Genomic DNA, 16,336 nt, shown 5'->3' with positions numbered 1-16,336 from the left:
GGATAGTGTTATTGTGATCTTTGACCCTCAAAACATGGGTCTAGACACCTCATTTGTTCAGTTATCTGCAATATTGGCTGAGATATATGGAACAGATTTCTTTTGCGATTTTTTGATAATTGTGTCATTCATTTGCATATAAATGATACATGGGACACTCTGACAACTTGTTAACATAGCCTATCATATTTTTCACATTTTTTTCATTCTAGAAAGTCTGGTTAGAAGTATATTTCCGGCGGGTGCATGATACCCCCCTCTATCTACTAGACTAGAAGGCATGAAGGTCAATTTGAACAAAGCTGCCTTCTGTCTAAAGGCCTCCACCTCTTATTATTTTTTCATTTGTCAATCTTCAGCGATTTTGTATTCAACCCATGACTCCTCCCTCTCTCCTCTCCTCTCCTCCCCCAGCATCACTGTAGGAAGTGTGGCCAAGCGGTCTGCGGGAAGTGTTCGTCAAAGCGCTCCACCATCCCCATCATGGGCTTCGAGTTCGAGGTGCGGGTGTGTGACCGCTGCCACGAGTCCATCACGGACGACGAGTGAGTGACTGATTCATCCCTGTAACCCGTGCTGTCATATAACGAGATTAGGGACTCAAATTTAAGGGTGCTGGTTCACACAAGTAATAAAAAAATAAATAAACATAATGTCACTCGCAATACTATACAAATACAGAATATACAACAATCACAGTGTTGGACAGTAGTGGTGGTTAGTGCATATCATATCAGGAGTTCAAGGTGGTGGCGGACTATTGCATGACCTTACTCCTAGAACCAACCTCACCCCTGCCCACTTTGACAACCTAGGATGGCTTAGAGTAGACGACAGAGTACAGCAACTTGCAATGGGCCTGGTCTACAAGATGCACTACACGACTAAGGTACCCATGTACATGTCAAATTTCTTCCCAAAGGTCAGTGACCACAACACCAGAGGGAGCTCCACAAATCATGTGAAACCCAGATTCGGCTCAAACAAGGGACAAAACACGTTTTTAAATTATGCCACATCAATGTGGAACACCCTACCCACAGCTGTAAATGTGAATCACTACCCACTTTCAAAACCACTCTCAAAGATAACATACGGGAGACTGCAATTCGAAACTGGCCCCTGTAAATGTCCTAACCCAACCCCCTCCAATGTACAGTAAATGTCCTAACCCAATAATACACAAGACCCTCTTCTTGGGTCCAAGTAAGGTTTCATGGATAATCCAATGTACAGTTACCCCCCCCCCCCAACCACCTCCAATGTACAGTTTTCCCCCCCACCCCACCTACCCAACCCCCCTCTCCACCCCACCTACCCAACTTCCTCCAATGTACAGTTTCTTCGTCAAATGATTATACTCTCCTTTTTAGACTATTTTTGTATCACAAACAGTACTGTATTTGTAAATCTGGTATGTCATAAATCTATAGATGTAGCAGTACTGTCTATCTGTATGTCATGTATGTCATGTTATGATGAATTGAAAATGGGGGACCCTGATGTAAACCAGACGAAAGTCTTTCTCTGGTCTGCATCCCCTTAACAATTGTGTGTATTTAGCTGTACTGTATTGTACCCATTTTGCAATCTGTTAATACAATTTGGTTTTGGCTCTGATGCACCTGTAACGCCTGCCCGGTGGTAACAGGTGGAACAGGTGGAAGCCAGGGTGTGAGCTGTCCTTGTATAATGTTCTTTGCTCTGTCGAGGCAGCGGGAGTTATGTATGTCCTTCAGGGAGGGGAGGGGGCAGCCAATGATTTCCTGTGCTGAGTTTATGACTCTCTGAATCCACCTGTTTGCTTCAGTGCAGCTGGCTTACCACACTGTTATGCAGCACGTACAACAGGCACTTAAACCCTAATTGCTCCAGGGAGCTCCAGTAGCTCACCACGTACCGCGAGTGCTATTTCAGCGCCGTGGACAACCGTGCTCGTCACGGATCTGGGGCTGAGCGAGTTCGAATCCCGGACTGCAGCCGTGCCTTTCCCAGAGTGTCTCCCCCCCCATCTGAACCCTTTCAGCCTGCTTCTGTCGGTCGAACTTGACCAAGTATAAATGCGATAAACGTATAAAAGAGCCAGGGAAATGGCCAAAGTTTAAAAAAAAAAAAAACCTAATTGCTCCCAATGTGCAGGTTGGCACCTTGCATGGTTGCCTCTGCTGTCGGTGTGCGAATGTGTGAGTGAATGGGTAATATGTGAGGAACAAATTGTCGAGCGCTTTGGATAAAAGCTGCTATATAAATGCACCATTTACCAAATTTTACTATGCTGGGGAATAATCTTAGAGTACGGAGGGGTTTTAGGTGTGTTTCTTTTTTTTCCCCGTGTTTAGTTTTGTTTGGTACTATGGTATATTTGTATAAGATAAGATAAGATATTCCTTTATTGATCCCCTTGGGGGAAATTTGGGCATCATAGCAGCATGGGGGAGGGGGAGGGGAGGTACAGGTATGGGCAGGGTAATAGAAGAAAGACATAAATATAGGCAATATAATTGGATCTGAATATAATGAGAAAAAATATCTGTAAACAAAGGTGTAGATGAGGGTCTTTATGCGGTTATATTATTTTTTTGTATTTTATTTTTTTATTATTTTTTAAACAAACATATAAACAAACATGACAACACACGATAAGATATACAAGCATTAATTAACAGTGCACATCCAATGAAATCACCAATTAGTTAAATGTCTTATACAGGATATACCCCTAATACCTGCTATCTAATACCCTACACACATATGCTCTAGCTCGTACCCCCCCCTCCCGGACCCCCCATTGGATAATCCATCCATTATCCCTCGCTCCTAACCAGACACTACCATTATATGCTAGCTTTTATTCTGTCCACCACTTCTAACCACATTGTCATTTTGGATTCATTGAGACCCAAAATTCTTGCTGTAGATATTTCTTGATAAATCACATCGAGATATGTAATAATCCAGACCTTCCGGCAAATTTTTTCTGGTTGAAACCATCGTGATGCTATCAGCTTTTTAGCCACTGTGATACCGGATAAAACCAATCTCTTTAGCTGTGGATGTACTGCACACTCAAAAACATCATTCAGCAGTAATACAGAGGGGTGTACAGGTATATTCAGAGTTAAGAGATTTGATAATTGCTGGGTCACTTCTTTCCAGAATATCTTAACTGGTGGGCAGTCCCAGTACATGTGCATAAATGTCCCCTCGTCTCCATTTGTACATAAGGAGCATTTCGAGTCTTGTTTAAGACCCATTCTGTTCAGTCTTATAGGAGTCAAGTATGTCCTGTGAATATAGTTAAGATTGATTTGTTGATGGTCCGGGTTCCTTGATGTAAATCGAACATTTGCCCAGGCTTCTTGCCAATCAAAATATTTTTCCAGGTCTGGTATATCCCTCCTCCAGACTGAGTCTAGGTGGAGGGTTTCATACGAGGACGTTAGTAATTGATGATAAAAATCTGAAACAAAACCTCTCGATGTCTCTCTTTCATAGAAGAATTTGTGGTATCTGTGGTGTACAATTGGTATCCTTAATGGAACACCGTGAGCCTTCAAACATAACAATAACTGTGCGTAAAAATAATATGTGGAATCGGTGAGATTAAATTTTTTGCGTATTTCATCATAACTACAAAAACCCTGTTTGTTGAAAACATCTCCTAATGAGTGTATGCCTTGCTTTTCCCATATAGGGAATCTTATAGGTTGTTTTCCAATCAAGAGTGCATTGTTATTGAATAAGGGAGTATGATTATGCCATTTATGTGTAGAATATAATTTTTTGTGTTTCAAGCCATATCCGGATCGCATGAGTAATTATGGGGCCAAATTTCCGTTCGCATTGCTTAATTGATAATTTGGTGTATGCTATGTCCTTCAGTCTATGTGGAGCTACTATATTTTCTTCTAAATTTCTCCAGGATACTAATGCTTGGGGACCAAACCATGTTGTCAGTGGTCTTAAAGTGTACGCCTTAAAATAGTGGAAAAAATCTGGAAATGCCATACCACCGTCTGCTTTGTTTCTCTGTGCGGTGGATCTTTTTATACGTGGTGGTTTGTTATTCCAAATAAATTTGTATGTGGAGGAGTGTAATTTTTTCCAGTAACCCTCTGGAGGGGGTAACGGTAGCATTGAGCTGAAGAAGTTGATTCTAGGTAGGACGTCCATCTTAACTATTGATACCCGGGGGGGGAGGTGGCGCACGGAGATTACGTTCGTCACCAACACCGGGAGACACTGGATTCGCCTGTTCGAATCCAGCTCCCGGTGTTGCTATCAGCTTGGCTGGCCTCTCACACTGATACAATTGCCTGTATCAGGGGGTGGGAAAGCTGAAGGGTGGGTCCTGGGCGTTGTGGACAGCGACCCCTACAGTTCGGTCGGGGCGCCTGCTCAGCAAGGGTTGGAACTAAGGAGAGATAGTGTGGCCTCCCACACGCTACACTCTCCCCGGTGAGAACCTGCGCGGCCAGGTTGGCCTGCCCCAGGCTGCACATGCGTCGGAGGAAAGCATGTGACAGTCTCCGGTCTCCCGGACCAACAGTAGGGGAAAGTACACAACAACCAGGAAGGGTGGGATGGGAGAAAAATCGGGAAAAAGGAGGGGAAGAAAGATAAAAAAAATTAAAAAATTGATACCCGTGCCTGTACTGAGTTTTTAAGTTTTGACCACCTGTCAAGGTCGTCTTTGATTTTGTTTTGGATTTTTATGTAATTGTGCTTCACCGTTTGGCTTATGGTAGGGAATATTTCAACTCCCAAACATCTAAAGTGTTTTACCATAGGTATCTCTTCTGGGAGGATTATATATTTTTTTGCAGGGGCGTTAAGTGGAAGGAAAGCCGACTTCGGCCAATTTATCTTAAATCCTGATAAATCTCCAAAGTCCTCAATCAACTTGAGCAGATGAGGCAATGTGGTTTTGCATGAACAGTATTACGTCGTCCGCATATAAACAAATTTTATGTTGTGTGCCCTTGATTACGATTGGTTCTATGGATTGGGATTGTCTTATATATTGTGCTAAAGGCTCTAATGATAGATCGAATAGTCCGGGACTAAGAGGGCAACCCTGTCTAGATGAGCGTGATACCGGAAAGATTCCAGAGGTGATTATACCTGTTGTAATCATGGCCGATGGGTCTTTGTATAATACTTTAATCACATCAATGAAACCTTTTCCTTACCCCATCCTTTCTAATACTGCCCATAGATACGACCATTCCAACCTGTCAAAAGCTTTCATTGCATCCAGGGACAGCATCGCCTTAGGTGTGGTGTCGTCCTTGTTAGCATCTAGTACGTGTAGTAATCGTCTTATGTTATCAGTGATCAAGCGGCCTCTTATGAAGCCAGTTTGGTCCGGATGAACTAAAGACGTCATATGCTTTTGTAGTCTGATGGCTAATACCTTAGAGTACAGTTTGATATCGGTTCCGAGGAGGCTTAAGGGTCTATAACTACCGCACTCGGTGGGGTCTTTGTCTTTTTTAAGGAGGACTGTTATGAGTGCAATATTGTCATTCTTATGGAAGTTCCCCTCCTTGACTGAGTATAAAATCATATTTAGTAATAAGGGTCCAATTATGTCCCAACAAGAGAGGTACATTTCTGGTGGGATACCGTCTCTTCCAGGAGCCTTACCACTTTGCATTTCGGATATGGCCTTCTTGAGTTCCTCTAGTGTGATCGGTGTTTCTAACTGTTTAGCGTCATCCTCTGAAAGTTTAGGGAGGTTAATTTGATTAAGATATGTGTCCATTTTGTTTTGATCGAAGGTCGTTTCTGATTTATACAAGTTGGAGTAGAATTCTTTGAATGTCGCGTTTATTTTTTTAGGGTCTGTAACAAGTCCTTGTTGCGCTTTAATGGTAGTTATATCTGCAAATTTTGCGTTAACTCTTAATCGCATAGCTAATAGGTGACTTGGTTTGGAACCTTGAGAGTACTGCTGTTGTCTTGCGCTACGTATTTGTATTTCAGATTGTTGTCTGTATATGGCGTTAATCTCTTTTTTTAGTACATTAACTTGAGTTTCCAGTCGAACCGAGTTGTTGCATTGTAAAGAATTAAATAACGTTGAATAAAGCGTTTCCAGTTCAGCCAGTTTTGAGCATCGATTCTTGTGTATTTTGGAGGAAAAGCTATCAGTGAAATCCTTGATCATTCCCTTTACCGACATCCATAATATTCTGGGGTCCTGCATCGAGTTTGCGTTCATCCGTAGGAATACTGTAAGAGCTTCTTTGATTTGTGTAATGAATTCCTTGTTATTAAGCAGCATCGAGTTAAATCGCCATCTTGGGGCTCGGGATGATAGTATACCAAATGTTCCTTTTAGGAGTAAATAACAGTGATCTGATAATGCATTGGGTATCATTTCCACATCATAGTTATCAAATAGTCTCGGGGGGGTTCCGGTTCCGGGTCGGAAGGATGTGAGTGTCTCTGAGCCACGCTGCCGCTCCCGAACTTTTATTTTACTTTAAAAAGCCTCTTTTTATTTTTAAGGTGATTGAACCACTAATATACAACATCCGTATCTAAGACTGTACTATTCGACCCAAAAAGGAAAAAGAATAACGAGCGTGATGACTGCACGAGTCTTGAGAAGCGAGACCGCCCCTGTGGATGGGGCTACCATGGCTAAGCTAATGGATGAGCTCAAACAGGCCTTCACCACAGAGTTCAGAACGTTTGCTGCCTCGCTCGAGACTAGACTCGACGGCTTCCAGCAGGAGGTCGCAGACCATACCCAACGCCTGACCTCCGTGGAGGACGGCATGGATAGGTGGTCGGATAGGATGGTGGAGCTAGAAGTCAGATGCACAGCTCAGGATATAGTCATCGACAAGCTAAGAAACAAGCTAATTGATGTTGAATCACGTAGTCGGCGTTCTAACATTCGCATCCTGGGCCTGGACGAATCCCTGCACAGCAACCGTCCCAGTGTCTTTTTCGCGGAGGTCCTGGTGGAAATCATGGGGAAAGATGTCCTCGCTACACCACCGGAGCTTGACCGTTGCCACAGGACGCTAACACCCAGACCAGCACCAGGCTCCAGGCCTAGGGCCGTAATTGCCCGCTTACATCACTACAAGATCAAAGAGAATATTATCCTGGAAGCTCGCAAGAGGTGGGGGAATCTGACATACAGAGGGAAACCAGTCGCTATCTTCGAAGATTATCCCCCCGAGGTGGTCGAGCAACGTTCACAATACCGTGATGTCATGGGGCCCCTGTACAAGCGCGGATTTAAACCATCGCTCCAGTTCCCTGCGAAGCTAATCATCCGAACCAAGGAGGGCAGGCTGCATCTACCGTCGCCCAAGGACGCCGTGGACTTCCTGAGGGCCCGACCCAGAGGGACCTCGACACCGGCTTCGCCAGGGCGAGACGCAGACCCGACACCGGCTTCACCAGGGCGAGACGCGGGCATGACGCTGGCTCCACCAGGGCGAGACGCGGACCCGACACCGGCTTCACCAGGGCCAGGCGTGGGCCTGATGCTGGCTCCACCGGGGCGAGGCGCGGACCCGACACCAGCTTCACCGGGGCGAGACGCGGACCCGACACCAGCTTCACCGGGGCGAGACGCGGACCCGACGCTGGCTCCACCGGAGCTGAACGCGGACCCGACACCGGCCTCATCAGATCCTGACGGGGTAGTAGCGATGGAGCGTTAGCATACTGCTACGGCTATCACACAGAAAGGGGTCGCATTTGGTATCTTATTATATATGTGAGTATGGATGAATACTTGACATTAGGCCTCGCCTGGAAAGTTATCTTTTTATTTTTCTCATTTGACATAAGGGGAGGGGGGGGGACAAGTATGTTATGACTGTTGTACTGATGCACGACCATAGCCGCGGGCTAGGTTGCTAACTGTTAACGTTTCGGAAGGAGCGGGACCTATTCTATTCCGTTTCGGATATTTCTGCCACGCTTATGACTTTTGCGCGATATACCAGCTCCCGGCCATGTTTTTGATCATGGCCACCGGGATGCATTTACTGTTGATTAAACGTCGAGAGAGATGGGGTCTCGTGGCTGCGCCACCTGTTTGACTCTCGACCGGTTCATGCAACCCGCATGGCTCCCATTAATGTTTGCTGCTGACAATGTGCTCGCGGGAGCGGCGGGCGGCCCCCGGCACAGCGCCCTCCTCTGGTGGGGAGGCATAACTGTGTAGGGTCGAGCCAGCGTCAGGGGAGATAACAGTCTCGCGGACAGGGTATCGGCCCCTCCCGGCCTGGTGGAGGTACTGCGCGCCTGTTTTGTCGCAGCATGCCTGGCAGATACACCCCCCCCCCCCCCTTTTTACCGACAGTTCTGGGTTCCAGCCGTTGACCTTACTATTGGCTTATGGTTCAATTTGATCTTTTTTTTTTTTTTTTTTTTTTTTTTCTTGTTTGCTTTACACTCTGAGGCACTTTTGTATACAGGGAAATGTGGCAGTTGGCCATGGAGATGGTTCTACGAGTGGTAGGTTTGAAGTCTCTGGAAATGTTGGTGAGTCCCTGTGATGTTGGGGAAAGACCCACCGGTCCCACACATTTATATGTTTTCTATGTCATTATTATATGTTTTATGTATGGCTCGAAATACGTGTGCACAGTGTTTAGGTTAAGTGAATTCTACATGCCCACAGGCTTGCCCAGGTCTGCCCCACCTACACGCCCTTCAATGTTCTATGGCTACGGCTAACTCTGAGAGCTTCAAGCTCTGCTCCTGGAATGTTCGAGGCCTGCAGAGGTTGGCTAAGAGGAAGGCGATTCTGACCTTTTTAAGGAGGGAGAATGTGTCGATTGTAGGGATGCCCCGATCGATCGGCCACCGATCGTTATCGGCCGATAATCAGTATAAATATGCGATCGGTGATCGGTGATAATGCTTTATTTTCGCCGATCGTCAAAACAGATCTCACTCGCTGAGTTCTGTCTCAGACACCGGGAGCTGCACACAGTGCTGCGCGTCTGCTCCTCCTCCAGCCCTCCCGCACGCATGTAAACACGGGTCTATAGTCTAGTCTAGTGGGACGGGACCTCCATGAGCTAACGTTAGCTACCGTTACAAAATGACCCAGTCAACTATTCACTTTTAGTTTAATACATGATGAGGCATTGTCTAACTGAACGGTATCTAGCCGGCTAGCTACTGATAGCTCCTGATATCAACAAATGCTCCAGCAATAGTCTAGTTATCTAGTACTAGTGTATGATACCTCTGTTAGCTCACGTTAGCTTAGCTCACTGTTCAAAACGAAATGTCCCATTCAACTAAATAGTTCACTGAGGCGTTGTCTTAACGTTATATTTCCGGCTAGCAGTAGCTACAGACAGCTCCTGATATCAATGTCTTATAACACTCATTCGATGCATATTCGAAGCCCGGCTTGCGTCGCAGTCACTAACGGGGATAGCTGAGGGAGTAGGGTATATCTGCAGAGCCTAGGGTAAATCTGCAGAGCCGAATGTGATTTGATCAAAGCAGAGTATACACACAGACAGTGGAGATAGCAAGCATTTTGACTTGTTGCGTGGTGGCGTTGTCTCGCAGATAATACAACTACAAGTCTAATTATATAATATATATATTTTATAAAAAAAAAAAAATTATATATATATATATATATTTTTTTTTATTAATCAAAAACGATCGGTATCGGATCGGTATCGGTCGATATGGCTCAAGACGATCGGTGATCGGTATCGGTGGCAAAAAACGTGATCGGGGCATCCCTAGTCGATTGCTCTTTTACAAGAAACTCATATGGGGCCCAACGACACTGCTAAACTCCAAAAGAGCTGGGTAGGACAGGTCTTTGCTACAAACTATTCTACGTTTAGTAGGGGCGTGGCCATATTGATCAATAAAAATCTCCCCTTTAGACTTATAACTTCCTCTGTGGATAGCCAAGATCGCTATGTGATTATCAAAGGGGTTCTTAAGGGTAAAGAAATGACATTTATGAATGTATACTGTCCCCCAGGCTATTCCCCTGACTTTCTATCCAAGATATTTGCTGAGTTTAATGGCCTGGCCTCTGAGAACGCCTTTGTGGGCGGAGACTTTAATTGTCACCTCATACCGTCTCTTGACAAACTCCCACCCAGTCTGGCTCCCCCCTCTAGGCAAGCAAAGACGCTCACCTCCCTATGCGAAGACACTGGATACTCAGATGTCTGGAGAACCCTTTGCCCATCAGAACTGAAGTTCACCTTTTTTAGCGGCCCACACAAGAGCAACAGTAGAATAGACTATTTCTTCATCCCTTCCTCTAAGCTCTTTCTAGTATCGTCCTGCACAATCGGAAGCATCGTTCTATCGGATCACGCCCCTATATACCTGGTCTACTCCCTGTCAGAAGAGAGAGCGCTGTCGAGGCGTTGGCGCCTCAACCCATACCTCCTCAAAGATGATATATTTGTCTCCTATTTCGAATCGGAATTTAAAATTAACTTTCGCTCTACGGATAACCCGTCTCTACTCTGGGAAACATCTAAGGTCTTTTCTCGTGGACTGATTATATCTTATGTATCATCCAAGAAGCGCAAGAAAAATGAACAATGTAAACTTCTTGAATCCAAACTAGCCGACCTTGAAAATCAGCATGTGTCAAACCCAGCCCCGGCTGTGCTTATGGAGCTTACGGCCACCAGAGCGGCGCTAAACACTCTTCTGATCCAGGACGCCGAATATTCTCTTAAATTTGCCAAACAGAGAATGTACGAACACGGTGACAAGCCGGGTAGGTTCCTGGCTAACTTGGCAAAAAAAAGGGCTGACACCCAAGTAATAGCCTCAATCTCCGACTCCAACGGGGTCAGGTCCTTTGACACCAAAACTATTAACAAAGAGTTTGCCTCTTTCTATGCCCAACTCTATAGGACCGAGCGACCCGATGGTGCTCTCTCTGACATGCAGGCCTTCTTCGCTGAATTACACCTCCCTAAGGTATCGAAAGATCAGAACTTGCTCCTTAACGCCCCAATTACGAAGGAAGAAGCTCTGGGCGCCCTTAAGGCTATGCCATCTGGTAAGGCTCCGGGCCCGGACGGTTTCGGATGCGAGTTTTATAAAGAGTTTGGTCATATTCTATTAGATCCCCTGCTGGCAATGCTTAATCACTCCGCTGAAGTGGGAATACTGCCCCAGTCTCTACGGGAGGCTAATATCTGCCTTCTCCTTAAGAAGGGTAAATGCCCTGAGGAGTGCGCCTCCTATAGGCCTATAGCCCTACTCAATTCGGACCAAAAGTTGCTTTCCAAGATCCTGTCCATGCGCCTGGAAAAAGTACTCCCTTTTATTATTAATGAAGATCAGACCGGTTTTATTAAGGGTAGGAACTCTACCGACAACATGAGACGGCTCCTCAATATCATCCAAATGACTCGTGAGACAGACCACCCCGCGGTGGTTCTGTCTCTCGACGCGGAGAAGGCGTTTGACCGTGTAGAATGGCCGTATCTATTTTTAACCCTCGCTGAATTTGGCTTAGGTGACACCTTTATTGACTGGGTCAAGGTTCTTTACAACTCGCGAATGTCGGCGGTCCTGACTAATGGACTTAGGTCTAGCAACTTTCCTCTGCAGCGGGGGAACCCCCAGGGGGATCCTCTTAGCCCTTTACTATTCGACATGGCCATAGAACCACTCGCACAGGCCGTAAGGCAGTCAGCCGAGATCTCAGGTATTAGAGTGGGCGGGAGGGAGCACAAAATCACTCTTTACGCGGACGACGTGCTGATCTTTGTGTCTAAGCCTGACTCTTCAATTCCATGTCTAACCCGCATGATTTCCACATTTGGAACCTTCTCTGGGTACAAAATAAACTTTTCCAAGTCCGAAGCAATGCCACTTGGGTCACTCAAATCTATCCCGATACTGCCCGAGCCCTTCCCATTTCGCTGGTCGCCCTCCGGCTTCGTTTACCTAGGAGTATTTGTGACACCCACCTATGATACGTTGGCTAAGGCCAATTTTCCCCCTCTTTTAGACACCATAAGGGCAGACTTAGTTAGATGGGCCCCCTTACCGATCTCCTGGCTGGGTAGGATTGCCCTCGTCAAGATGAACGTACTCCCCAGACTGTTGTACCCTCTTCAAATGATCCCAGTGCTGCTGACAAACAAGGTTATCAAGGTGCTGGAAGGCTGGCTAAGCTCATTCATTTGGAATGGGAAGAAACCGCGTCTGAAAATGGCCAAATTACAGATGGACAGTGAAGATGGGGGTCTAGACCTACCTAATATTAGACACTACCAACTGGCGGCACACCTTAGGGTGATGGTCGGCTGGTTCAGAGCAGACCCACTGTCAATATGGCTGGACGTTGAATCCTCGCAATCTAAGTCCCCCTTGTGGAACCTACTATTTATCAAAGACTTTAGGTCTGTGAGGAAGGTGTGCTCCAACCCCATCACATTATGTTCCGTCAAGGCCTGGAAGACTGTCCGTAAGGTGGAGGGCCGAGCCAAGCTGACCTCTCCTCTTACCCCGATTGTAGACAATCCCGACTTTAAGCCAAACCAAGTCGGCGGCGGCTTCAAGACCTGGTATAGGCAGGGCATAACCGATCTTGGCCACCTGTTTGATGGCCGGACCCTAATGTCCTTTACACAGCTGCAGCAGCGATATGGCCTATTGAAAGCGGAATTTTTTAGGTACCTACAAATTAGGCAGTTTATCACCAAGGACACCTCACTTTTAACTGACATCTCCACCTCGCAGGTGGAGAAAGCCCTCTCCTTACAGATCCCCAAAAAACAAATATCTATCTTCTATAGTACTCTGAACCTTAATTCATCTTTATCTTCCTATGTTACTAAACAGTCCTGGGAAGAGGATTTGGACATAGAAATCACAGATGCAGACTGGCAGGATACGTGGACCTACGCAAAAAAAATCTCGGTTTGTAACCGCACCAAGGCCATCCAAATTAGAATATTGCATCGCATTCATATTACCCCCGCCCGTAAAAGTAAAATGGATCCCAATACGTCCCCACTTTGCTTTAAATGCAAGATAGAGATTGGAAATCACGTCCACTGTTTTTGGACCTGTGTAAAACTACAGAGCTACTGGTACGACGTTGTAGAAGAACTGTCTGACATATTTCACACCCCCATCGAGCTGGATCCCCTCTGCCTTTTGCTGGGCCTCCCAGATATTCATGTTACCAATTCCAAACATAAGAGACTGTTCAATTTGTTGACATTTGCTGCTAGAAAGAACATTCTGTTTTGGATCAAGGACGAGGTCCCGTCAATGAGGTCATGGCACAATATCATAATGGAATGTATCCCCTGTGAGTATATTACGTGTATGCTGCATTCCAAGTTGGACACTTTTTATGAGATCTGGGACCCCTATCTGTCGCATATTGGGCCTGCACTGTCCACCACTGTACTCGCCGGATTTCCCCATTACCAGTAACCTCCCACTGCTGCCTTGTTTTGTCTACGGTACTGGCATTGTAAATACTGTACATGTCCTATTGACTACAGTGGCACTGTACATGTTCTCTTGACTGCGGTAATACTGTACATGTTCTCTTGACTACAGTAGTGCTGTACAGGTACCCTTGACTACAGTAACACTGTACATGTCCACTTGACTACAGTAGTACTGTACATGCCCACTTGACCACATTGATACTGTACATGTCCTCTTGGCTACAGTAGTACGGTACATGTTCTCTTGACTACAGTAATGCTGTACATATACCTTTGACTACAGTGACACTGTACATGCCCTCTTGACTGTAATAATACTGTACAAACCCACTTGACTACATTGATACTGTACGTGTCCTCTTGGCTGCAGTAGTACTGTACAGGCACTCTGGGCTACTAGGGTATACACGGTCATATGCACACGTTCACAACACACATATATGCATGTACACATAAAACATATACATAGGTAAAGCACACGCACATATGGGTAGGTAGAACACACGTATATATAGCACACGAGATAAGGCGCACACGTGAAAGCCACACATTTTATTTTGTTTTATTTATTTTATTTTCTATTGTCATTTCCTTATTTAATTTTTATTGTCTTTTTTCTTTTCTGTTTGCCTGTCTTGTAATGTTATTACTGTTGTTAGTGTCATTATTTTTATTATTATTGACGGTATTGTATTGTGATGTCTTGTTTTATGTTGAAAATTGAAAATAAAAACATTTATAAAAAAAAAATAAAAAAATCAAATAGTCTCGGGGATGCAAAAACATAATCTATTCTGGATAATGTGTTATGTCTCGCAGATCGACAAGAGTACTTCCGGGTCGTGGGGTTGAGTGATCGCCATAAGTCATTTACACCTGTAATCTTCGACCAATCCTTTAATGCATTAGATGAATTTTTTTGTTCGTTGGAAAAGGAGGGGTAAGATTTGTCCATCCTTGGATTCCAAATGGCATTAAAATCCGCACCAATTATAAATGAGTATTCGGGAAGGTCTAACATTGCTCTGGTAAGTGTAGTGAAGAAACTAACTTCGTACAAATTTGGGGCGTATACCGCTACCAACGCTATTTTCCTGTTGTGTACAATCTTAGCTATAGTTATCCGACCATCTGCATCAGACCATACTCCCTTCAATTCAATATTCAACTTCCGTCTAACGACTATGGCAACTCCACGAGTTCTCGTTCCAAAGGAAGAGTGACTAATGTTATGATATGTGTTGTCCGCTAACGTATCTATGTCTTTCTCTAAAATGTGCGTTTCGCTTAGCAGAGCCACGTCAACCTGTTCTTTTTTCATCAGTGTGAGCACGCTTTTGCGTTTGTGTTGATTATTTATTCCCCCAGTGTTCCAGATCATTATATTCAAACTAGCCATAATCTATACATGTTGTTGTGTAGTTGTTGGTAATGCTACTGGAGTGCGAAGCTACAATAGATATACATCCAACTATTGAGGTCCCGTTGAGAGCCAAGCTTAAAAACATACATATATACAAATAATAATCCCCTAATTCCCCCTCCCTCCGAGAGTCGTACAGGACTGTGTTCCATAGACACATCCTACGCATATGACTCCCTCCCTTAAACCACCGGGTTGCCCAAAATGAGCTTTCTAACGCTAATCTTCCTATGCTAATTGCCATAGAATCTAAAACTTTCATTCTAATTCAATAGAATGTCACTTTTGGTCTTGCGCCTTCCCATTAATGTAATAACAATAGTGTGAAAAATGAAAAATATACCTTCATTGATATATTCATTTGAACCTTCTACTAACTTATGTTGGAACCATCAGAAAAAAGAAAAGAGTGGAGAAAAATACTAACACCATAAAAAAAGTGAGAATTAAAATAAAACTCAACAGAGAAAAAAATAAATAAGAAAAAAAACAGATTTTTAGAGCTAAATTATGCAAATCCCTAACGCAGTGGAATAATTGTTTAAAATATTAGAATAACCTTGTCATGCTTATACCTTTAGATGTGGCTGATGTTTTTAAAACCTTATTGAACTTCCGTCACTGGATCATATGCATATACATACCGGATGTTAAAGTTACACCTTCATTGTATGAGTGCAGTATATTCTAGAAGGTTGTAGAATACCCTTGTAAATTCGTAAACACTGCTGTTATGTTCCAGAATGATCTTCCTGCCCAGGAGTTATGACCTACTAGTGTTTTCCAGCATATTCCATTGTGCCCCGAGTAGTCGAGAGAAGAGTCCAGAATATTCCAGAGTGTTCCCAATGTCAATATTGGATTATTGCCTCCTCAGAGACCAGAAGTCTATAAATATAATGCCTATCGATCCGTATTAAACACTTTGTGCCTCAGTGTTGCCAATATGCATATCAGCTGTTGCTTTTGTTGAGCCGTGGTAAAGTCATTCTAATAAAAATAATAAAATACAAAGAGTAAAAAAATTGAGAAAAAGAGAGAGATGATTAGGCTTATCTTCTGATTCGAGCCTATGTTGCGACCGGCCCCGGGGGACCAGTTTCATGTTGCTTCATGTATTCATCGGCGTCTTTAGGCAAGCGTAATCCGAGCCTATTACCATCTTCCCCCAAGATGGATAGAAGGGCTTGATACCGAAGGCTTGGCTTAAGATTTCTCTTGTATAATCTCTGCAGCACATCTTTCTGGGGGACACATAGAGCAATGGCCTCCTTGCATAGATCCTCGTAGAAAAACACTGGTTTGTCACCATATTTCAGTTTCCCCCATTGATTGCGTGCCCCTCTGATGATCGCATCTCTTATTTCTGTCTTGCCAGAGTAGCAATGATAACCCTCGTCCCGTTGACTTTTTGGTCTCGTGTACCGACTCTGTAACATTGGTCCAC

General features: G+C 44.5%; 1 protein-coding gene across 2 annotated transcripts in view; it reads left to right on the top strand.

Moving 5' to 3' along the window:
• Window positions 1-16,336, top strand: part of wdfy2 (WD repeat and FYVE domain containing 2) — a 135,871-nt gene that overhangs the window by 93,708 nt on the left and 25,827 nt on the right. For both annotated transcript variants that reach the window (XM_084310045.1, XM_084310044.1), the window contains exon 10: window positions 415-545. In XM_084310045.1, coding sequence (XP_084166171.1) covers window positions 415-545 — 131 coding nt within the window. The remainder of the gene's footprint in view (window positions 1-414; window positions 546-16,336) is intronic.

This window comes from Notolepis coatsorum (genome assembly GCF_963971535.1).
Source record: "Notolepis coatsorum genome assembly, chromosome: 3".
Lineage (NCBI taxonomy): Eukaryota > Metazoa > Chordata > Actinopteri > Aulopiformes > Paralepididae > Notolepis > Notolepis coatsorum.
The sequence above is the reverse complement of the archived record's forward strand: the minus strand, read 5'-3'. Positions and strand labels throughout refer to the sequence as shown.